At 47.7% G+C, this 25,523-nt stretch overlaps 1 protein-coding gene across 1 annotated transcript in view; it reads left to right on the forward strand.

Annotated features, from left to right (window-relative positions):
* Nucleotides 1-25,523, forward strand: part of Rab6 (RAS oncogene family member Rab6) — a gene marked incomplete in the record, with an annotated part of 227,243 nt that overhangs the window by 40,533 nt on the left and 161,187 nt on the right. The window contains 1 exon segment of the mRNA XM_070088810.1: nt 1,507-1,565. Within this exon segment, the coding sequence (XP_069944911.1) occupies nt 1,507-1,565 (59 nt within the window).

The following is a 25,523-nucleotide window of genomic DNA, read 5'->3' on the forward strand; positions in this document are numbered from 1 at the left end:
GGGAGGAGGACGAGTAGGGGCGGGAGGGGCGAGGAGGACGGGGGGCGACGAGGACGAGTAGGAGCGGGAGGGGCGAGGAGGACGAGTAGGACCGGGAGGGGCGAGGAGGACGGGTAGGAGCGGGAGGGGCGAGGAGGACGGGTAGGGGCGGGAGGGGCGAGGAGGACGGGTAGGGGCGGGAGGGGCGAGGAGGAAGAGTAGTGGTGGGAGGGGCGAGGAGGACCGGGAGGGGCGAGGAGGAAGAGTAGTGGCGGGAGGGGCGAGGAGGACCGGGAGGGGCGAGGAGGACGGGTAGGGGCGGGAGGGGCGAGGACGGGTAGGGGCGGGAGGGGCGAGGAGGACGGGTAGGGGCGGGAGGGGCGAGGAGGACGAGTAGGGGCGAGGAGGACGAGTAGTGGCGGGAGGGGCGAGGAGGACGGGGAGGGGCGAGGAGGACGAGTAGGGGCGAGGAGGACGAGTAGGGGCGGGAGGGGCGAGGAGGATGAGTAGGGGCGGGATGGTCGGGGGCGGGAGTAGGTGAGGGACGAACAGACAAGGGATTGATGATAGGAGCAGCAGCCCGGCATTGGTCAACCAAGCTGTTGCTGCTGGAGGACCCGCTGGCTTGCATAGCGATCACGTCCTGTTTGATGGAGATACTTGTCCAGTTTCCTCTATCTCTACACTTGTCCCGTTTCATATTTTCTGTAAGATGTATAGTCTGGGACCACGGATTTGGTGGTGTTCTCTTATTGTGCCCAGGGAGCTCCTGCTTTTCACTGGATTTATTTTAAACTTCCTCCCATATCTCCTCACTCTGTTACAGCAGTGAGCAAATGTGGGTCTTGACTCTGAGGTACTTTCCACGTTCATATCATGCATCTCTCCTCTGCTCCAGCGAGTACGTATTTAGGGTTGATGTATTCTCAGTTATTTAAATGCTCTATGCGGGCCGTCAGTGATCTCTATTCCAGCTCTTGATATTTTCCCCGCCCTCAACGGAGCCGTCAGTATTGAACAATACTCCTAAACTAGGGAGCACAAGATATTTGAATAGTCATCCTTGACACTATTTTCCCAGATTTGAATGCTCTCGTCCGTCAATCATTTTCCTGGCTGTCGTAATTTGCCTTATTGCACTCTTCAAAAGAATGGTTAGTAGACATAATTACTTAGATCTTTCACATGTCCCTTTCGTGCTACTTGATGAGGGAGAGATGAGGGGTAAAGGAGGGAGGGAGGATATATTCAGAATTGAAAATGTCTTCTCCATTCCTGAGTAATGTTAAGAGCTTCATTAGCATTGTTCGTGATTTATACTTGACTCGTAAATTGCAGACTCATTTGTGTAATGTTCAAGTGGTCAAACTACTACATATTTTGTGTGTAAATATATATTCTTTTATAATATTGCAAGTTTGGTAGTTGTCTAAATATTCCTAATAAGGTGTATCATTTTGTACGTGCATGCTATTATCTGTTAAGTGTTTGTAATGGTTGTTTTAATGTTGTTTTCTTTTATTCCAGTTGGGAAAACTTCGCTCATCACCAGGTTTATGTATGATTCCTTCGACAACACCTACCAGGTAAATACAAATGGCTTATATTAGTGTGCAACTCACGGGGCTGTGCTTGACTTGGTTGAATAAATAAAACGGGTGAGACTGATTTACAGTATATTCAGATCTGTCATGAATGTGTGCTGAAGACGATCTGAGAGCGACTCAAGAAATCGTAATGACACGATTGCAAATAAACCATACCCCCGGCCGGGATTGAACCCGCGGTCATAGTCTCAAAACTCCAGCCCGTCGCGTTAGCCACTAGACCAGCTAGCCACAATAAGATTCATCCAACTAGGTATATTTCTACACCATAGGAAAGTTAGCACAGGCACCTCTGTGACCACAAATGCAAGTAAAAACTTGCATGTGTGGTCACAGAGGTGCCTGTGCTAACATTCCTATGGTGTAGAAATATACCTAGTTGGATGAATCTTATTGTGGCTAGCTGGTCTAGTGGCTAACGCGACGGGCTGGAGTTTTGAGACTATGACAGCGGGTTCAATCCCGGCCGGGGGTATGGTTTATCTGAGAGCGAAATATAGCGCGCTCATACCACTGTCATTTATCTATCATGTTACCGTACGTAGACTTTTTTTCCCCTTTGTGCAGTCTCTTCATTTTGCATTTACATACAACCATTTTTACAATAAAAAATACAGATTTGTTTAAATTTCTATGTATCAAGATAGAATAATTCTGAGAGAGAGAGATTAAAGTACAGGGCTGATGATTGCCAAACTTGTCTAATGGCAAGTTTTGTAATTGCTCAACAACTAACACACTCCTCATTAAATTTCTCATTATCTAGTCTTGCTCTATATACAAACCATTAACCTCGCATGAATTTCAGCAGTTCAGTTTGGTTATAACTTAGGGTTGGAAATATAATTAAGATGTACGATAAACCTTCACTATTTTCAGGTTTGCTAATTTTAACAGCTCACAAGATTTTCCTAATGTCCCGCGAGTTTTTAACATTTCAGAAGTTATTGGGAAAAAGTTTTTACGTATGTACAAACACTAATGCATTATAGCTGTAATTAGCCTAATTTATAAGTTATGGAATGTCGCCCCATCCAAAACATTGTGGGGTTTATTATTATTATTATTATTAAAGATTCGCCGGTATACTCCCGGCCCGGGCCTTTTCCAAGTGGTGGCCCGGCCTTGGCTCCCTGTCTTGAGTGTGTGAGACCTAAGTCTCCCATGGGAGGAGGCACAAGTGCCTCTTCATCTTTGGGACCAACTATCCCCAGGCCTAGCCACAAGCTAGGCCTCTCTGGTCTGCCATCCCCGCCCCAAGGGGACTAATGGGAATGACAGTCTTGTGAGCTGCAAGCTTGGGCTCAGGCACCTACCCTACCCTAGAAGGGCTGGGCATGGTGTCGGTTGCCCATTGTGGGGTGTTGCAGTCGATGAGGGTATGTCTACCAGCAACCCATTCTCGTACCACCATCGTTATTCATATAATTTACAAATTTTCTCGTTAGGCTCTTCCACTTCGTTTGCAGATTTATAGTGGCCGTTTTTTTATAATTTGTTTATTTGTGGTTAAATATACTTTTTATAGGTTTCTCACCTGACCTAATTTAAATATTTGCAATTTTGTTTGAAGATTTCAGGAATTGACGTAGTGAAGTGATATTAGGTTGCCGAGTACTAATTCTGGGCCGTTATGGCAAGCCCACAGTGTCACTCCCAATCACGTACATTGATGGCTCATCCGACATCCGCAAATGTGACCTTTATTGTAGTATATTTACATTACTGTATACTAGTGTATACCATGATCTTTAAGAACGCATTTCCTTGTAATATTGGGGAATTATTTCTTCTGCTCATTCAGGCATTACCCTGCAAGAAATTTGCTTATAACAATTTTCTTTTCACTTTGATACTGCAGTGATTTCGTTGAATTAACTGACAAATAACCAAGTATTTTGTTTAAATGTTAACTTTTTATTTTATATTTATTAATTCTTATCAATTTTGCGACAGTAGTACCAACTATGACCCTGCGTATGTTTCTCTGAAGTGGACTTTACGTTAACTGATAACTCTTAGCATGTTTCACTTGACTGTTTTTTATTGGGCAGTTTCCATTTGTTTCATCATGTACATTACTACTAACTTAACACTCTATCTCTGTCTCTCTCTGTCTCTCTGTCTCTCCCTCGCTCTCTCTCCCTCGCTCTCTCTCTCTCTCTCTCTCTCTCTCTCTCTCTCTGTCTCTCTCTCTCTGTCTCTCTCTCTCTCTCTCTCTCTGTCTGTCTCTGTCTCTCCCTCGCTCTCTCTCCCTCGCTCTCTCCCCCTCGCTCTCCTTCCCCCCCCCTCGCTCTCTCCCCCCTCGCTCTCTCCCCCCTCGCTCTCCCCCCTCGCTCTCTCCCCCCTCGCTCTCTCGCTCTCTCCCCCCTCGCTCTCTCCCCCCCTCGCTCTCTCCCCCCTCGCTCCTCTCCCCCCTCGCTCTCCCCCCCCTCGCTCTCCCCCCCTCGCTCTCCCCTCCCCCCGCTCTCCCCTCCCCCTCGCTCTCCCCCTCCCCCTCGCTCTCCCCCTCCCCCCTCGCTCTCTCCCCCTCGCTCTCTCCCCTCCTCTCTCTCCCCCTCTCTCCTCTCCCCCTCTCCCCTCTCTCTCCCCCTCTCTCTCTCTCCCCCCCTCGCTCCCCCTCTCTCCCCCCCTCCTCTCTCTCCCCCTCGCTCTCCCCTCTCCCCCCGCTCTCTCTCTCCCCCCTCGCTCTCTCCCCTCCCCTCTCTCGCTCTCTCCCCCCTCGCTCTCTCCCCTCCCCCCTCTCTCCCCTCGCTCCCCCTCCCCCCCCCCCGCTCTCTCCCCCCCCCTCTCTCTCCCCCCCTCCCCCCGCTCTCCCCTCCCCCCCCCCCGCTCTTTCCCCCTCCCCCCCCCCCTGCTCTCCCCCCTCCCCCGCTCTTTCCCCCTCGCTCTTTCCCCCCCTCGCTCTCTCCCCCCTCCCCCGCTCTCTCTCTCCCCCTCGCTCTCTCCTCCCCCCCCCCCGCTCCTCCCTCGCTCTCTCTCCTCCCTCGCTCTCTCTCCTCCCTTGCTCTCTCTCCTCCTGCTTCTCTCTCCTCCCTCGCTCTCTCTCCTCCCTCGCTCTCTCCCTGCCTCAGTAAGGAATCGTTCAAGACTCTACACCGTGTACGTCAGGCCCATACTGGAGTATGCAGCACCAATTTGGAACCCACATCTGGTCAAGCATGTCAAGAAATTAGAGACAGTGCAAAGGTTTGCAACAAGACTTGTTCCAGAGCTAAGGGGAATGCCCTACGAAGAAAGGTTAATCGAAATCTGCCTGACGACACTGGAGGCCAGGAGGGTTAAGGGAGACATGATGACGACATACAAAATACTGCGAGGAATTGACAAAGTGGACAGACAGGATGTTCCAGAGATGGGACACAGAAACAAGGGGCCACAATTGGAAGTTGAAGACTCAGATGAGTCAAAGGGATGTTAGGAAGTATTTCTTTAGTCATAGAGTTATCAGGAAGTGGAATAGTCTGGCAAGTGACGTAAAAAAAAAAAGTCGGTACCTGACCAGCCGGGCTGTGGCTCGTACGTTGGATTGCGTACAGCCAGCAGTGACAGCCTGGTTGATCAGGCTCTGATCCACCATGACCCCTGGTCAGACCGGGCCGCGGGGGCGTTGACCCCCGGAACTCTCTCCAGGTAAACTCCAGGTAATAGTTTTAAAACGAGGTTTGATGAAGTTCAAGGAGCATTGAGGGAGAGGACCTAGTAGTAATCAGTGAAGAGGCGGGGCAGGAGCAATGAATCGACCCCTGCAACCACAAATAGGCGAGTACACATACCTACCTTTCCTTCTATTTTCCCTCATTACTCTCCCTAATGCCGCATTTCCCTCTCCTCACAGCTTCCGCAGCAGTCTTTCCCTCTCCCTCAACTTTATCTCCCTACTCTTTTTCTGTCTTCTCTTTTTCAAATTTCATCTTTCTTTTTTCCTATCCCTGATTCTCGTGGAGTTGTGTTGATGTCCGGGGCATGTCAAATACACGCCACAGCATTCTGATTTTCTGGCCCCAGTATAAGTTTTTGTAATGGGGAAAGTGGAAGTCCCGTTAGCTCTACAGACGCGTAGCAAATTTTAAAAGGGTTCTTAAATACGTCAATATATCTGCCCTAACTCGACACTGTAATTGTAGCTGAGACGAATTTGCAGACTAAAAGTAAAATGGTCACATTTCAGGATATCTGCTTATAGGCACTACGGCTCCCTCCCCTATGTGCACTGTGCGCGCCATTGACTGTGAACCACAATTTAAAAACTTGTATTAGGCTTCATCCTACCATTTTCTTTTTGCATGGTATTTGAGATCTGGCATACCCGTACAGAGCTCATGGGCATTTTAGATTAAACTTTTTAACTGATAAGATGCTCTAATGCAGCAGTTCTTTACCGGGGGGGGGGGGTGGAAGACTCGCACCAACCTAAAGCAAAGAATAAATAATGAATGCAGTTGTGTGTAATTGCTATCTGCTCCTTAAACACTCTTGAATAATTAAAAATAGTGAAGTTAAGGAGGTTGGTAGACAGCAACCACCCAGGAAGGTACTGCCGTCCTGCCAAGTGAGTGTGAAACAAACCTGTAACTGTTTTACATGATGGTAGGATTGCTGGTGTTTTTTCTGTCTCAAAAACACGCTGGATAACAGGTATATCTTGCTACTTCTGCTTACTCAGATCACACTACACAGGCATGCACAAGTATATATATAATACACACATCTAGGTTTTTCTTTTTAATTAATAGTTCTTGTTCTTCTTTATTCCCCTCTTTCTCCATGGGGAAGTGGAAAAGAATCTTTCCTCCGTAAGCCATGCGTGTTGTATAAGGTGACTAAAATGCCAGGAGCATTGGGCTAGTAACACCTTCTCCTGTAGAAAATACTGAGAGAGAGAAGATTAAAATCTTTATGAACCTGGGATGCTGGAATGTGCGTGGATGTAGTGCGGATGATGAGATAATTGCTAATGTTATGAATGAAAAGAAGTTGGATGTCCTGGCTCTAAGCAAAACAAAGCTGAAAGGGGTAGGCGAGTTTCAGTGGGGAGAAATAAATGGGATTAAGTCAGGAGTATCTGAGAGAGTTAGAGCTAAGGAAGGGGTAGCAATAATGTTGAAGGATCAGTTATGGAAGGAGAAGAGGGAATATAAATGTTTAAAGTCAAGGATTATATGGATTAAAATAAGGGACGGATGCGAGAAGTGGATCATAATAAGTGTGTATGCACCTGGAGAACAGGAGCGTAGAGGAGAGAGATTGATTTTGGGAGATGTTAAGCGAGTGTGTAGGAACTTTTGAACCAAGTGAGAGAGTAATAATGGTAGGGGACCTAAATGCTGAAGTAGGAGAAACATTTAAAGAGGGTGTGATAGATAAGTTTGGAATGCCAGGTGAAAATGACAATGGAGCCCTTTGATTGAACTTTGTATAGAAAGGGGTTTGGTAATAGGTAATACATATTTTAAGAAAGAGGATAAATAAGTATACAAGATATGATGTAGGGCGTAATGGTTCTTACGTTCTTGGTTTACTGAATTACGTATTGGTAGATAAGACTGTTGGGTAAACTTCAAGATGTGCATGTTTATAGAGGGGCCACAGATGTATCAGATCTCTCTTTAGTTGCAGCTACAGTGAGAGTAAAAGGTAGATGGGATACATGGAAAATGGAAACAGCAGGTAAAAGAGAGGTGAAGGTTTATAACCTAAAGGAGGCGGTGGTTAGGGTAAGATATAAATAACTATTGGAGGATATTTGGGCTAGTGAGAGTATAGGCAATGGGGGCTGAAGATGTATGGATAGGTTTAAAAATTTAGTGTTAGTGTTCAGCAGAAGCTTGTGGTTACAAGAAAGTGGGTGCTGGAGCGACTGGTGGAATGATGTAGAGAGAGTAGTAAGGGAGAAAAAGTTAGCATATGACAGGTTTTGACGAAGTAGAAATGATGCAAGGAGGGAGGAGTATGTGAAGAGAAAGAAGTTAAGAGAGTGGTGCAGCAATGTAAAGGAGAGCAAAGGAGATAGTGAGCGAGATGTTATCAACAAATTTTGAAAATAAAAAAAAAGTTTTGGAGTGAGAATAAGTTGAAGCCTAAGGAACGAATGGATTTGATAGTTAAAAATAGAAGAGGAGAGTTATTAAATGGAGAATTAGAGATATCGGGAAGATGGAGGGAATATTATGAGGAATTGTTAAACGTTGATGAAGATGGGGAAGCTTTGATTTCGTGTATAGGGCAAGGAAGAATAACATCTTGGAGTGAAGAGGGAAGTTCGTGAGGCGGTGGATAGAATGAAAAGGGGGAAAGGCAGCTGGGATTGTTGGGATAAAGATAGAAATGTTAAAAGCAGGTGGAGATAGTTTTGGAGTGGTTGGTGCTTTTATGTAATAAATGTATGGAAGAGGGCAAGGTACCTAGGGATTGGCAGAGCGCATGCATAGTTCCTTCGTATAAAGGCAAAGGGGACAAAAGAGAGCGCAAAAATTAGAGGGGAATAAGTCTTTTGAATATACCTGGTAAAGTGTATGGTAGTTATTATTGAAAGTATTAAGAGTAAGACGGAGAGTAGGATAGCAGATGAACAAAGAGGCTTTAGGAAGGGTAAGGGGTGTGTGTAGACCAAGTGTTTACAGTGAAACACATAGGTGAACAGTATTTAGGCTAAAGAGGTTTTTGTGGCATTTATGGATTTGGAAAAGGCGTATAACAGGGTAGATAGGGGGGCAATGTGGCAGATGTTGCAGGTGTATGGTATAGGAGGTAGGTTACTGAAAGCTGTGAAAAGTTTTTACGAGGATAGTGGGGCTCAGGTTAGAGTATGAGAGGGAGATTATATTGTTCAATATATTTATAGATAGGGTTGTAAGAAAAGTAAATGCTCGGGTGTTGGCAAGAGGTGTAGGGTTAAAAGAAAAAGAATCTAACACAAAGTGGGAGTTATCACACTTGCTCCTTGTTGAGGACTCTGCTTTTGGGAGATTCTGAAGCGATATTGCAGAGGTTGGATGAGTTTGGTAGGGCGTATACAAGAAGAAAATTATAAGTGAATATAGGAAAGAGTAAAGTGATGAGGATAAAAGAATTAGGTAATGAAAGATTGGATATTAGATTGGAGGGAGAGAGCATGGAAGCGGTGAATGTATTCAGATATTTAGGAGTGGATATGTCAGCAGATGGGTCTATGAAAGATGAGGTGAATCTTAGAATTGATGAGGGGAAAAAGGCGAGTGGTGCACTGAGTAGTGTGTGGAGATGTCGTGTCTGAGGACAGTGTGTTGTGAATATAATGTAGAGAATTCATTGTTTGGAAATTGCGAGGAGGTACGGGATTACCAAAAGTATTATCCAGAGGGATGAGGAGGAGTTGTTGAGGTGGTGTGAACATGTAGAGAAGATGGAACAAAATAGAATGACTTCGAGAGTATAAATTTAGTGGAGGGAAGGCAGGGTAGAGGTCGGCCTAGGAAAGACTGGAGGGTGGGGGTAAAGGGGACTTCCAGCAAGCATGCGTGAGTATGTTAATTAACCCTTAAACTGTCCAAGCAGATCTATGTTCACATGCGTAGTGCTCCAAAAGTAGATCTACGTTTTTTTTTTTACACATTTTCAAATATAACAAAAAACAAAGTAGATCAAAGGTTTTTTACACGTTTTCAAATGTGTAAAAAAAAAGAAAAGGAAGATCTACTTTTTTTACATACTTTCAAATGTTGAAAAAACGTAGATCTACGTTTGGACAGTTTAAGGGTTAAATAGGAGCGAATAGAGACAAATGGTTTTTAGGGCTTGACGTGCTGTTGGAGTGTGACCAGGGTAATATTTGTGAAGGGATTCAGGGAAACCGGCAGGCCGGACTTGATTTCTGGAGACGGAAAGTACAGTGCCTGTACTCTGGGAGGGGTGTTAATGTTGCAGTTTTATAACTGTAGTAGAAGCGCGCCTCTGGCAAGATAGTGAGTGAATGATGGTGAAAGTTTTTCTTTTTCGGACCACCCTGCCATGGTGGGAGAGGACCGATATGTTAATAAAAAAAAGGAACGAAAGTTAATTTCTCAATTTTTTCATTTAATTTTTTTTAAATGTTTAAATTTAGAATTTTATATGAAGGGATGAAAGGAAGGAAGGAGCGTGGAGATGAGAAGCAAACTGATGGGGGAGTCATCCAGAATATGTTAAGAACCATTGTTCTGATGGGTAGTGATAGTTTTTACCCTTTTATGAATTAACTACTGTTAGTGTATGGACTGGCTGGTATTTTCTCCCCCCTCGTGTTATGGGTTCATTACGTGTGTGGAATATGGCAGCTGAATGTGAAGTTTTATCTCTTAGATCGTTGAATGATCTTTGTTCCAGCTTTCTGCAAATTCACCAACACAACCCCACACTCCCTTTCCCTCTCTTGTTCCCCATTTTCATTCCCAGTTTTTCTTTTCACTCTTTTCTATCCTCCCTCTCGATCTCCACATTTCTCGATCCTTTCCTTCCCTTTATCCTTCCTCTTGTCTCTTATTACCCCTCCCCTCGCCCTCTCGCCGGTGGATTTGCAACCCCTCCCCCCACTTCCACATTTATTTGGATCAAATCTGCCTCACCATTCCTCAGGTGCGGTATGACCCCTACGAGTTTAGCCTTCCCCCAATGAACGCTATAATCCCCGTTAAACCTAGCCCCCTTTCTCTCTATTTCCTCTTTTCAGTCTCCTTTTTTTTTCTTCATTCTCTCCGTTCTTTCTCCTCTTTGCTTTCTCGTTTCCCCCATTTGTCTCCCTCCTGCCTTTCCCTTGTTGGCTTCCTTTTTCTATCTTGCAGCCTTCTCATTCATCCGGCATCCCCTATTGAGAGAGCCATCATGTTAAGCTTGTGTGTAGTCTTTAAGTGTACGGCGGCGGCAGCAGCAGCAGCAGCTTGAAGGTATATCGTAGCAACTTGTGGTGCAGGAAACTTGCACTTGGTCGCTGGTCGTGGCTGCTATTGATTTTGCTCATCTGCGGCGAGTTTCTCGTCTGGTTGCCACACCACCCGCCACCTACCTTCCTTCCCCGTCCCCTCTCGTCTGGTTGCCACACAACCTACCCTCCTGCCCACCCTTCTCGTCTGGTTGCCACACCCACCCTCCTGCTCCTCGTCTGTTTGCCACACCATCCACCCTCTTTGTCTAGTTGCCACCTACCCTTCTGCCCCCGCTGTCATCTAGTTGTCACCTACCCGCCTGCTGATCCTTTACTATCTTATCCGTGCCCCGTCGAATGGGTCACGTAGTGATAGTCTGCACGCCTGTGATCCTGCAAGAGCAGTCCCATCGTGCTATTGATCACCGAGTTGAAGCTATCCTCTTATTTCTAGGATCTAATTTGATTTTATTCTCTTGGCACTTGGTTTCCCATTGAATATAACACACTCACACTCTCACACTCACTCACACACTCACTCACTCACACACTCACTCACACACTCACTCACTCACACACTCACTCACACACTCACACACTCACTCACTCACTCACACACTCACTCTCCCACACACTCACTCATACACTCACTCACACGCTCTCACTCACACTCATTCACTCACTCACTCACTCACACACACACACACACACACACACTCACACAGACACACACACTTACACACTCACTCACATACTAACTCACTCACTCACACACTCACACACACTCACTCAATCAGTCACTCACTCACTCAATCACTCACACACTCATTCACACGCTCACTCACTCACACACTCACTCACACACTCACACACTCACACACTCACACACTCACTCACTCACTCACTCACACTCACTCACTCACACACTCACTCACTCACACACTCACTCACACACTCACACACTCACTCTCACACTCACTCACACACTCACTCACACACTCACTCACACACTCACTCACACACTCACACTCACACACTCACACACTCACACACTCACACACTCACACACTCACACACTCACACACTCTCACACTCACACACACTCACACACTCACACACACACACACTCTCACTCTCACACTCACGCACACACTCACACACACACACACACACACACACACACACACAGGAGCTAAGACTCGACCCCTGCAACCACAAATAGGCGAGTACACACACACACTCACACACTATACACTACACACTCTCTCACACACACTATATCTCTCTCTCCCTCTGTCTCTCTGTGTATGTATATATATATATTATATATATATATATATATATATATACACACACACACACACAATAAGATCACAGTAAACAGGTGATTTCATATGCAAAACAACCACTGTGAAAGAATAGAGAAATTCCAAGATATATAGTATATATATATATATATATATATATATATATATTATATATATATATATATATATATATATATATGCGCAAAACAACCACTGTGAAAGAATAGAGAAATTCCAAGCGCTTTCGTGACTACTCACATTATCTTGGAATTTCTCTATTCTTTCACAGTGGGTGTTTTGCATATTCTGAAATCACCTGTTTACTGTGATCTTATTGCATATATATATATATATATATATATATATATATATATATATATATATATATATATATATATATATATATATATATATATATATATATATATATATATATAGGGAGGTACCAGGGAGGTACCACCTCTAGAACTGATTGGGGAGCCTCAGAGAAGAGAATGAACGTACTTCAGGGAAACCTGAGGTTACTCTCCGGAGCAGTCTGAGAGTTTTCTTCTACCACCCTCTGTATTATGCGTTTTGAACTTTACTTGAAAACAATAATATATATATATATATAAATATATATATATATATATATATATATATATATATATATATATATATATATATAGTATATATATATATATATATATTATATAGTATATATATATATATATATATATATATATATATATATATATAATAGTGTGCGCGTCATCGGGAGCTATGCAATGTTGCAAGAACAGCAACAGGTAGACTGAGGGGAAGTTTCTCAGAGGAAAGGTAGCGTGTTGACTCCGGCCTGATTTGCCAGCTAATACGTGACATTTACTGATTTTCTTAATCTCCATTTATTTTGTCAACGACTGTAATCTGCGGTGAGCCCTACAAAGGGGAATCTGCGGTGAGCCCTACAAAGGGGAAAGGGAGGAGGCGCTGCCTTAGTGAAAGACTTTTGATCCATGAAATTGGAGCTACCATCTTCGTCTGATCGTACCTGATTATCTCCCATCTCCCAGGCCCCTGTTAGCTTAATTTCTTCATGAATATAACTGTGAGCATTGATTAGGCTAAGTATTCAGTGTGGAGGGTTCCCGTGGTCTCCTCTTGAACTACAACTTAAAATTGAGAGTGTAATCAATGCTCGAGGTGTCTTCCCCTCTCGTCTGTGCCTTCTTTACCATATATTACTTTACATTCTTGTGTTTGTAGCTATTGTCCTCCACGACTTCCACTCTAGTAGTCCAACGCTGAAGAAATATCTAGTACCATATGCCACCACTTAATTTCCAGTTTTGGCCTATGACTTCTAACTCGTGCACTTATTTTTTATCGATACACTTCTTGAAGGTACAGTCCGTCCACAGAATTGATTCTTGACATTAAAGTTTGACCAGTGAAATACCTGTGGCCAGTTTCCAGAGTTATGGCCTGTGGCCAGATTTCATTTTCGGCTGTTGGTCAACAAAACTGTTGCTGCCAACCTTCACAAATTGGCTGATCTGGCACCTTCTCTAGGTAGTGGTCTAATTTTCTCCTCAACTTTTAGTCTTGGACTTCAGATGTTAAATGCTCACAGTATCTAGATTGATCAGGTGTGTTGCATGTTTTGTCACTTGTATTGGCGTATGACGGAGGTGCTCACTGCAGAGCAAATCTTTATTACAAGTAGCGTTTTGCTCTGGGTATAACTTTAACACTGCATCGCCCTAAACAGTAAAAGATCTATAGTAAAGATTTGCTCATCACAGTGTGGCATACTTGTAGACAATACTTGCTATCCAGCATACTTGTAGACAATACCTGCTATCCAGCATACTTGTAGACAATACCTGCTATCCAGCATACTTGTAGACAATACCTGCTATCCAGCATACGTGTAGACAATACCTGCTATCCAGCATACGTGTAGACAATACCTGCTATCCAGCATACGTGTAGACAATACCTGCTATCCAGCATACGTGTAGACAATACCTGCTATCCAGCATACGTGTAGACAATACCTGCTATCCAGCATACTTGTAGACAATACCTGCTATCCAGCATACTTGTAGACAATACCTGCTATCCAGCATACTTGTAGACAATACCTGCTATCCAGCATACTTGTAGACAATACCTGCTATCCAGCATACTTGTAGACAATACTTGCTATCCAGCATACTTGTAGACAATACCTGCTATCCAGAATACTTGTAGATAATACCTGCTATCCAGCATACGTGTAGACAATACCTGCTATCCAGCATACGTGTAGACAATACCTGCTATCCAGCATACGTGTAGACAATACCTGCTATCCAGCATACGTGTAGACAATACCTGCTATCCAGCATACGTGTAGACTATACCTGCTATCCAGCATTCTAGTCGCGTACACTTCATAAGTTACTACAGAACATTGACATGTGTGTTTGGTTTCGGGAATGTGTGTTAATTTATCGGTCCTTCTAGTTTGTAAAGTTAATATTGTATTCAGATTTTTACATGGTGAGTAAAACGCTCATGCATAGAAATACGGAAAGTAGCAGTTAAGAGGAAGGAAGGGAAGTGGAGGGAGGGAGGTTTCGGGGTAAGTAGGAGTGCAGGTAATTGCGCGCGCCAGAGGCAACAGTGTAATTGAAGTCGAATAGCGCAATTAAGACTGACAAACTTGGTTTAGGTTCAACTGTTTTGGTGAACACTGGAAGGTTTAGCAGGTATACTGAGAAAGTTTTGAAGACCTGGAGTCTTGTGCAATTATAAGAGCACTAGGCGGCGGGACTGAGGAACTGATTATATCAAACTCCTTCTGATCTTCACCATTCTTTTGTATAGGACTGATGAAGCCACTGTGGGGCGAAACGTTTCCTTTGTAAAGATGCCAAAGTGTTGCACATGTTCAATTTATCAACTTGTCGGTTCTCTGAACCATTTATCAGCATGTATGAAACACTTTTGTTTGGACAGTTTCGCTCTGCACAGCGAAATGTTGTAAATAGTGTGTTCTGCAGTTTTGCTTAGTCATTATGTAGTCAAAACTGTAATCCAGCGGGACGTAAAACTAAATTAAGACTTATATTTTGGTGTCGGGGACACCAGCAGATGAGGGTCGAAATAATGTTTAATATGTCTGGCCAAGTTGTTTCTCCACTATGTACATCTGAAGTAAGACGTAACAAAATGAGTCGTTTGACTTGGAAAAAACTCTTCTTAGAGCGAAACTACGTCAATCCATAAACTCTTGCTTAGCACACTGTCCTTTTTTGCTATATTTAACGGGAAGTCTTACCGTCTACCAAGACAGAATGGAAGTAGTTCAAGTTTTCAGGATTTAAATAAGCGGCCTTAAAAAAAATACAAAATAAAATTGACAACTTCAAGATAGTCTAAGTGAAAACTATGAATGGCTTCACAACTAGCGCAGACGGGAGACAAGGAGAGACGAAATTACTGGCCTCAGACTGGACTGAGAGGGTTGAAGAGCCTTCTAAACCGATCACAGGTATAACCCGCATGACAGATGTAAAAGTGAAATTACTGAATGGTGTGGAAGGCGGTAGGCAGTTTATAGTGAAGGGAAAGAGGAGAAATAAACACAGAAATGAGTATATCCACAGATCAACCAGGCTGTGACGGATATGTGGGTTAGTGGACCAGCAGCAGCAGCACCAGCAGCAACAACAACCTAGTTTTGGCCAGGCACGCACCAGACGAGCCTGACCCAAGGCCCGGGTATATCATAGGTATGGTGGTTAACGCTCTCGCTTCACACGGTGAGGGCCTGGGTTCGATTCCCAGCCAGAGTAGAAACATTGGACGTGTTTCTTTCCACCTGTTGTCTATGTTCCCCATCAGTAAAATGGGTACCTGGGTGTTAGTCGACTGGTGTGGGTCGCATCCTGGGACACTGACCTAAGGAGGCCTGGTCACAGACCGGGCCGCGGGGGCGTTGACCCCCGGAACTCTCTCCAGATAAACTCTCCAGATAAACTCTCCAGATAAACTCTCCAGATAAACTCTCCAGATAAACTCTCCAGATAAACTCTCCAGATAAACTCTCCAGATAAACTCTCCAGATAAACTCTCCAGATAAACTCTCCAGATAAACTCTCCAGATAAACTCTCCAGATAAACTCTCCAGATAAACTCTCCAGATAAACTCTCCAGATAAACTCTCCAGATAAACTCTCCAGATAAACTCTCCAGATAAACTCTCCAGATAAACTCTCCAGATAAACTCTCCAGATAAACTCTCCAGATAAACTCTCCAGATAAACTCTCCAGATAAACTCTCCAGATAAACTCTCCAGATAAACTCTCCAGATAAACTCTCCAGATAAACTCTCCAGATAAACTCTCCAGATAAACTCTCCAGATAAACTCTCCAGATAAACTCTCCAGATAAACTCTCCAGATAAACTCTCCAGATAAACTCTCCAGATAAACTCTCCAGATAAACTCTCCAGATAAACTCTCCAGATAAACTCTCCAGATAAACTCTCCAGATAAACTCTCCAGATAAACTCTCCAGATAAACTCTCCAGATAAACTCTCCAGATAAACTCTCCAGATAAACTCTCCAGATAAACTCTCCAGATAAACTCTCCAGATAAACTCTCCAGATAAACTCTCCAGATAAACTCTCCAGATAAACTCTCCAGATAAACTCTCCAGATAAACTCTCCAGATAAACTCTCCAGATAAACTCTCCAGATAAACTCTCCAGATAAACTCTCCAGATAAACTCTCCAGATAAACTCTCCAGATAAACTCTCCAGATAAACTCTCCAGATAAACTCTCCAGATAAACTCTCCAGATAAACTCTCCAGATAAACTCTCCAGATAAACTCTCCAGATAAACTCTCCAGATAAACTCTCCAGATAAACTCTCCAGATAAACTCTCCAGATAAACTCTCCAGATAAACTCTCCAGATAAACTCTCCAGATAAACTCTCCAGATAAACTCTCCAGATAAACTCTCCAGATAAACTCTCCAGATAAACTCTCCAGATAAACTCTCCAGATAAACTCTCCAGATAAACTCTCCAGATAAACTCTCCAGATAAACTCTCCAGATAAACTCTACTAAGGGGGTTAGCAGCCACATTAGCGTCCAGGTTTCGTTCCAACGACACTTTTCTATTGTTCGAGAATTAACATCTCTCATCATGGCTTATATCAAACAGGAGAAATAAAATTTATGAAGGCATCTTCGTTACACAGCATTATAAGGAATACTGATCTACCCTTATAAATCTAAAAATACATGCGTATAGGTAGCATTCACACTGGTTGTTGTAGTAACCCTGCGACACCTAGCCTCGACATTGAGAGACTGCTTCACTTAAACCAAGCAACACCAGCTAATTCTAGGTGGACCCGCGTCAGTTTTGGCAGGACCACACTGCGTTGTGTTACAAGCAAACGGGGGGGGGAGACAGGCAAACGGGGGGGAAAGACAGGCAAACGGGGGGGAAAGACAGGCAAACGAGGGGAGGAGGAGGGAGAAGGGCAAACGGGGGAGGGAGGAGGAGGAGGAAGACAGGCAAACGGGGGGGGAGGATACAGGCACACGGGGGGAGGAGGAGGAAGAGAGAGGCACACGGGGGGAGGAGGAGGAAGAGAGAGGCACACGGGGGGAGGAGGAGGAAGAGAGAGGCACACGGGGGGAGGAGGAGGAAGAGAGAGGCACACGGGGGGAGGAGGAGGAAGAGAGAGGCACACGGGGGGAGGAGGAGGAAGAGAGAGGCACACGGGGGGAGGAGGAGGAAGAGAGAGGCACACGGGGGGAGGAGGAGGAAGAGAGAGGCACACGGGGGGAGGAGGAGGAAGAGAGAGGCACACGGGGGGAGGAGGAGGAAGAGAGAGGCACACGGGGGGAGGAGGAGGAAGAGAGAGGCACACGGGGGGAGGAGGAGGAAGAGAGAGGGGGAGGAGGAGGAAGAGAGAGGCACACGGGGGGAGGAGGAGGAGGAAGAGAGAGGCACACGGGGGGAGGAGGAGGAAGAGAGAGGCACACGGGGGGAGGAGGAGGAAGAGAGAGGCACACGGGGGGGAGGAGGAAGAGAGAGGCACACGGGGGGAGGAGGAGGAAGAGAGAGGCACACGGGGGGAGGAGGAGGAAGAGAGAGGCACACGGGGGGAGGAGAGGAGGAAGAGAGGGGCACACGGGGGGAGGAGGAGGAAGAGAGAGGCACACGGGGGGAGGAGGAGGAAGAGAGAGGCACACGGGGGGAGGAGGAGGAGGAGAAAGACACGAGAGGCACACGGGGGGAGGAGGAGGAAGAGAGAGGCACACGGGGGGGAGGAGGAAGAGAGAGGCACACGGGGGGAGGAGGAAGAGAGAGGCACACGGGGGGAGGAAGAGAGAGGCACACGGGGGGAGGAGGAGGAGGAGGAGGAGAGAGGCACACGGGGGGAGGAGGAGGAGGAGAGAGGCACACGGGGGGAGGAGGAGGAAGAGAGGCACACGGGGGGAGGAGGAGGAAGAGAGAGGCACACGGGTGGAGGAGGAGGAAGAGAGAGGCACACGGGGGGAGGAGGATGAAGAGAGAGAGGCACACGGGGGGAGGAGGAAGAGGAGGAGGAGGAGACAGGCACACGGGGGAGGAGGAGGAGGAGACAGGCACACGGGGGAGGAGGAGACAGGCACACGGGGGAGGAGGAGGAGGAGGAGGAGGAGGAGGAGGAGGCAGGCACACGGGGGAGGAGGAGGAGGAGGAGGAGGCAGGCACACGGGGGGGGAGGAGGAGGCAGGCACACGGGGGAGGAGGAGGAGGAGGCAGGCACACGGGGGAGGAGGAGGAGGAGGCAGGCACACGGGGGAGGAGGAGGAGGAGACAGGCACACGGGGGAGGAGGAGGAGGAGACAGGCACACGGGGGAGGAGGAGGAGACAGGCACACGGGGGAGGAGGAGGAGGAGGAGGAGACAGGCACACGGGGGAGGAGGAGGAGGAGGAGGAGGAGACAGGCACACGGGGGAGGAGGAGGAGACAGGCACACGGGGGAGGAGGAGGAGACAGGCACACGGGGGAGGAGGAGGAGGAGGCAGGCACACGGGGGAGGAGGAGGAGGAGGAGGCAGGCACACGGGGGAGGAGGAGGAGGAGGCAGGCACACGGGGGAGGAGGAGGAGGAGGAGACAGGCACACGGGGGAGGGGGAGGAGGAGGAGGAGGAGAAGACAGGCACACGGGGGAGGGGGAGGAGGAGGAGGAGGAGGAGGAGACAGGCACACGGGGGGGAGGAGGAGACAGGCACACGGGGGGGAGGAGGAGACAGGCATCCGGGGGGGAGGAGGAGACAGGCATCCGGGGGGGAGGAGGAGACAGGCATCCGGGGGGGAGGAGGAGACAGGCATCCGGGGGGGAGGAGGAGACAGGCATCCGGGGGGGAGGAGGAGGAGACAGGCATCCGGGGGGGAGGAGGAGACAGGCATCCGGGGGGGAGGAGGAGACAGGCATCCGGGGGGGAGGAGGAGACAGGCATCCGGGGGGGAGGAGGAGACAGGCATCCGGGGGGGAGGAGGAGACAGGCATCCGGGGGGGAGGAGGAGACAGGCATCCGGGGGGGAGGAGGAGACAGGCATCCGGGGGGGAGGAGGAGACAGGCATCCGGGGGGGAGGAGGAGACAGGCATCCGGGGGGGGAGGAGGAGACAGGCATCTGGGGGGGGAGGAGGAGACAGGCATCCGGGGGGGGAGGAGGAGACAGGCATCCGGGGGGGGAGGAGGAGACAGGCATCCGGGGGGGGAGGAGGAGACAGGCATCCGGGGGGGAGGAGGAGACAGGCATCCGGGGGGGAGGAGGAGACAGGCATCCGGGGGGGGAGGAGGAGACAGGCATCCGGGGGGGGAGGAGGAGACAGGCATCCGGGGGGGAGGAGGAGACAGGCATCCGGGGGGGAGGAGGAGACAGGCATCCGGGGGGGAGGAGGAGACAGGCATCCGGGGGGGAGGAGGAGACAGGCATCCGGGGGGGAGGAGCAGACCGGCAACCGGGGGGGGAGGAGGAGACAGGCATATGGGGGGGAGGAGGAGACAGGCATATGGGGGGAGGAGGAGACAGGCATATGGGGGGGGAGGAGGAGACAGGCATCCGGGGGGGAGGAGGAGACAGGCATCCGGGGGGGAGGAGGAGACAGGCATCCGGGGGGGAGGAGGAGACAGGCATATGGGGGGGGGAGGAGACAGGCATATGGGGGGGGGGAAGGCAAGATATCTGAATCAAAATAGATGAAAGTTAATAGCTAAAGTAGTAGCCTGAAAGTGACAAGTGTGTTGTGAGACAAGATTAAAGTTTGCTTTAAAAAAAAAAAAAGTGCACGAAGGGATCTAATAATAGTATCTGCCATCCGAGGGTAAATTAATGGTCCACCTAAGGAGCCATTTGGTTTAAACTTGAGATTTTGACATTAGAAAAACTTTAATAAATTGTGTGTGTTGGGGGGAGGAGGTTAACAGTATCTCGAGATGGGGATGGAGAACCTCACTTAGGGAAGGCAGCAAAAAAAAAAAAAAAAAAATACACTGGTGGCCATATAGCTATACCAGAGTTACTATCAGGTAACGGTATTTAAAGGGTCTTGAAGCTGTACATCTAGCGACAACCCTTTAAGATTGGTCGATATCATGGTCTAGGTCCCCAGCGAAGGCACATTACCCACTCATTGCCTGGACCAGAAATAGTACTGGAGTCTACCACCACCACCTTTTCCCTGGGATTGGTATCCACTACCAAAGTTTATGGTTTTTCAACCAGGCTGTTGGTATTAGCAGTCTTCTGCCCCACATAGCCATATGACACACCGATCTTGGCTTTGGTCGAGGTGGTAATCCAGTTTTCCCCTTGAACACGTTTACGTTGGTTCCGGCAGTATATCTGATGTCTGCTGGTAGCAGGTTAGAAGAGTCATGGACCATGTATGTTGACAAGTGTTTTCTTATTGTTCCTGTGTCACACCTGCTTTTCACTGGGTTTGTTTTACACTTCCTCGTATGTCTCACTCCAATAAGTTATGTAGTATGTACATTTAGGACCTCGCCCTCTATAGTTCATCTCGTTACAGTAATTCTAAGTACTTTGGTATTCTCAGTATAAGCATTTAGTTAATTTTCCGAATGAAGCTTAATATTTTTCTTGGTAGGTATGATGTTCCGGATTATTGACTTATATAAGTATCGGTTTTTTAATCACTCCGCCAGTGGGGATTTGAGCTACTCAAAAGTCAATCGGGACTTAGTATTGACTGACGTAAGTTCATATTCGTGGAGTCTCATGGTGGCGACCTCACTTAGATGGTTTTACTAATTTCTTGCGTCATTCGCCTTGTAGTACCTATATTTAAAATTCGTATGTTTGCTCTCACCACTACTTCGTCTAAAGAAAGAAAGAAAAAACTTTGACGCTGCCTTACAGTTGCCGCTTTTTCGAGTGCAAGCGGTGTAAGCCATCACTCACCGTCAGGACAAGAGATGTTTCTGATATGTCTCTCCCACATTTGTCACATATCTATATGTACTAGTAGTTGAATAACTTAAACCTGTCATATTTCTTTTAGGCAACAAGCTAGTGAAATAACATTCAGAGAGTCAAGGTGTTGGAGACTGTCACATCACCTGGCTGGTGGATAAACTAGGAATATCTTTAAGTGATTGGCAGAATTTTCTCTTTGAAGATTTTAATTTATAACTTGAACTTCAGCCTTATCAGATAAAATTCAGATATTTATCGGTGATTTATTGTCAGCCGGGGAAACTGGCGGCATATGCAGGTGCGTCAACATGACTCACGAAATCGTAATGACACGATTACAAACAAACCAAATAGCGGGTTTTAACCTCTCCAGTGATATGGTTTATATGCAGGTGCGCTCGGCTCAGTTTTATATAGACTATTCATTTATTATTTTTAAATCCGTGCGTTGACTTGAGTAAAGGTTCTTCTGATCGGCTTCAAACTTAAACAGTGATGTGTTTATCCTGCCTAGAATAAGGTTGGGATTTTTGTTTAAATGTGTAGGTGTGAATTTATAAATATTTTAAAATGGCGCTTTAGTTTCCGTTAAAAACTATTGGGTGTTCTAAGAAACTGTTTCATTCTTTAATGGCTGATGCATCTTATGGACAGGCTGGCACCCTTTAAGTTTACGCTGTGTGTATGAAAATTTACAAATTTACTGCTATACAGTATTTAATAAAATTGAAGGTGTTGGATTCATAGCAATGACTGAAGAAACACCTCGTTTGAATAACTTAAAACTTTCAGCAGTGGTAGCTTTTTGTCGAAGGAAAGCTTAGTGATTTTGTGCTGTAAGTTTTAATATTCCAATTTGATTAAACAAATTGATCAGCCGGGCTGTGGTGCATATTTTGGGCTGCAGGCGGCGGGCACAAATAGCCTGATCGATCATCCTACAAGCAGGATGCCTGGTCTGGGACTGGGCCGCGGGGGCGGTCAGTCCCAGACCATACAATACAGGAGTATATGAATTTAACCTAAGTTTCTAATATCTTTTGACTTGTGTAGATAACAGTTTATCCTTTTTATTGAATTTGGGATATTAGTTTCCTTGTGTATTTTCTGATTGGCTTAATTTCAGTGCTGATATTTATCGGCATTATATACTTGTCACATTATTACGGTTTTGTGTACTGAGGCGTGGAAGGGGGGGGGGGTTGCTGTTGGATGACCCACCTCGCGCTCGGTTCAAGCGCAGGTGGATGAACAACCACTCGGTCCAGGTGCTGGTGGATGAACAACCACTCGGTCCAGGTGCTGGTGGATGAACAACCACTCGGTCCAGGTGCTGGTGGATGAACAACCACTCGGTCCAGGTGCTGGTGGATGAACAACCACTCGGTCCAGGTGCTGGTGGATGAACAACCACTCGGTCCAGGTGCTGGTGGATGAACAACCACTCGGTCCAGGTGCTGGTGGATGAACAACCACTCGGTCCAGGTGCTGGTGGATGAACAACCACTCGGTCCAGGTGCTGGTGGATGAACAACCACTCGGTCCAGGTGCTGGTGGATGAACAACCACTCGGTCCAGGTGCTGGTGGATGAACAACCACTCGGTCCAGGTGCTGGTGGATGAACAACCACTCGGTCCAGGTGCTGGTGGATGAACAACCACTCGGTCCAGGTGCTGGTGGATGAACAACCACTCGGTCCAGGTGCTGGTGGATGAACAACCACTCGGTCCAGGTGCTGGTGGATGAACAACCACTCGGTCCAGGTGCTGGTGGATGAACAACCACTCGGTCCAGGTGCTGGTGGATGAACAACCACTCGGTCCAGGTGCTGGTGGATGAACAACCACTCGGTCCAGGTGCTGGTGGATGAACAACCACTCGGTCCATTTGCTGGTGGTTGAACAACCACTCGGTCCATTTGCTGGTGGTTGAACAACCACTCAGTCCAGGTGCTGGTGGATGAACAACCACTCAGTCCAGGTGCTGGTGGATGAACAACCACTCGGTCCAGGTGCTGGTGGATGAACAACCACTCGGTCCAGGTGCTGGTGGATGAACAACCACTCGGTCCAGGTGCTGGTGGATGAACAACCACTCGGTCCAGGTGCTGGTGGATGAACAACCACTCGGTCCAGGTGCTGGTGGATGAACAACCACTCGGTCCAGGTGCTGGTGGATGAACAACCACTCGGTCCAGGTGCTGGTGGATGAACAACCACTCGGTCCAGGTGCTGGTGGATGAACAACCACTCGGTCCAGGTGCTGGTGGATGAACAACCACTCGGTCCAGGTGCTGGTGGATGAACAACCACTCGGTCCAGGTGCTGGTGGATGAACAACCACTCGGTCCAGGTGCTGGTGGATGAACAACCACTCGGTCCAGGTGCTGGTGGATGAACAACCACTCGGTCCAGGTGCTGGTGGATGAACAACCACTCGGTCCAGGTGCTGGTGGATGAACAACCACTCGGTCCAGGTGCTGGTGGATGAACAACCACTCGGTCCAGGTGCTGGTGGATGAACAACCACTCGGTCCAGGTGCTGGTGGATGAACAACCACTCGGTCCAGGTGCTGGTGGATGAACAACCACTCGGTCCAGGTGCTGGTGGATGAACAACCACTCGGTCCAGGTGCTGGTGGATGAACAACCACTCGGTCCAGGTGCTGGTGGATGAACAACCACTCGGTCCAGGTGCTGGTGGATGAACAACCACTCGGTCCAGGTGCTGGTGGATGAACAACCACTCGGTCCAGGTGCTGGTGGATGAACAACCACTCGGTCCAGGTGCTGGTGGATGAACAACCACTCGGTCCAGGTGCTGGTGGATGAACAACCACTCGGTCCAGGTGCTGGTGGATGAACAACCACTCGGTCCAGGTGCTGGTGGATGAACAACCACTCGGTCCAGGTGCTGGTGGATGAACAACCACTCGGTCCAGGTGCTGGTGGATGAACAACCACTCGGTCCAGGTGCTGGTGGATGAACAACCACTCGGTCCAGGTGCTGGTGGATGAACAACCACTCGGTCCAGGTGCTGGTGGATGAACAACCACTCGGTCCAGGTGCTGGTGGATGAACAACCACTCGGTCCAGGTGCTGGTGGATGAACAACCACTCGGTCCAGGTGCTGGTGGATGAACAACCACTCGGTCCAGGTGCTGGTGGATGAACAACCACTCGGTCCAGGTGCTGGTGGATGAACAACCACTCGGTCCAGGTGCTGGTGGATGAACAACCACTCGGTCCAGGTGCTGGTGGATGAACAACCACTCGGTCCAGGTGCTGGTGGATGAACAACCACTCGGTCCAGGTGCTGGTGGATGAACAACCACTCGGTCCAGGTGCTGGTGGATGAACAACCACTCGGTCCAGGTGCTGGTGGATGAACAACCACTCGGTCCAGGTGCTGGTGGATGAACAACCACTCGGTCCAGGTGCTGGTGGATGAACAACCACTCGGTCCAGGTGCTGGTGGATGAACAACCACTCGGTCCAGGTGCTGGTGGATGAACAACCACTCGGTCCAGGTGCTGGTGGATGAACAACCACTCGGTCCAGGTGCTGGTGGATGAACAACCACTCGGTCCAGGTGCTGGTGGATGAACAACCACTCGGTCCAGGTGCTGGTGGATGAACAACCACCCGGTCCAGGTGCTGGTGGATGAACAACCACCCGGTCCAGGTGCTGGTGGATGAACAACCACCCAGTCCAGGTGCTGGTGGATGAACAACCACCCAGTCCAGGTGCTGGTGGATGAACAACCACCCAGTCCAGGTGCTGGTGGATGAACAACCACCCAGTCCAGGTGCTGGTGGATGAACAACCACTCACGAAGGCCTTTCGCATCACTCCAGGAGTTACGAACCATCTGATTGCACATTGTTTACACAAGTTTCTTTAACATTTCTCATTTAATATAGCGTAAAGTTGGCTGGCGAAGATGGCCCTTGAACTACCCTACTATGCTGATGTAGTTAGTGTTACTTGTTCCCAATTCGAGAGAAAATAGTCAAGTAATTTTTTGAAATGCTCTAGTTTCTCTGCTTCAGTGGCTCGGCGCCGTCATATATCACTGGTGAATGATTCTCCTGGAGATAGAAGAGCGGTAGATGGCCCCTCGGGCAGGCGCCCTCAAATACACCGCTGGGAAATAGATTCCTGAATGTTTGCGGGGGCAAGAAGCTCCAGCATATTGTATCAGGAGAGCGGGCTTTCTGTGGTAGTAATTCTGTATATTCTTTGCGTCATC

The sequence above is a fragment of the Cherax quadricarinatus genome, chromosome 2 (assembly GCF_038502225.1).
Source record: "Cherax quadricarinatus isolate ZL_2023a chromosome 2, ASM3850222v1, whole genome shotgun sequence".
Lineage (NCBI taxonomy): Eukaryota > Metazoa > Arthropoda > Malacostraca > Decapoda > Parastacidae > Cherax > Cherax quadricarinatus.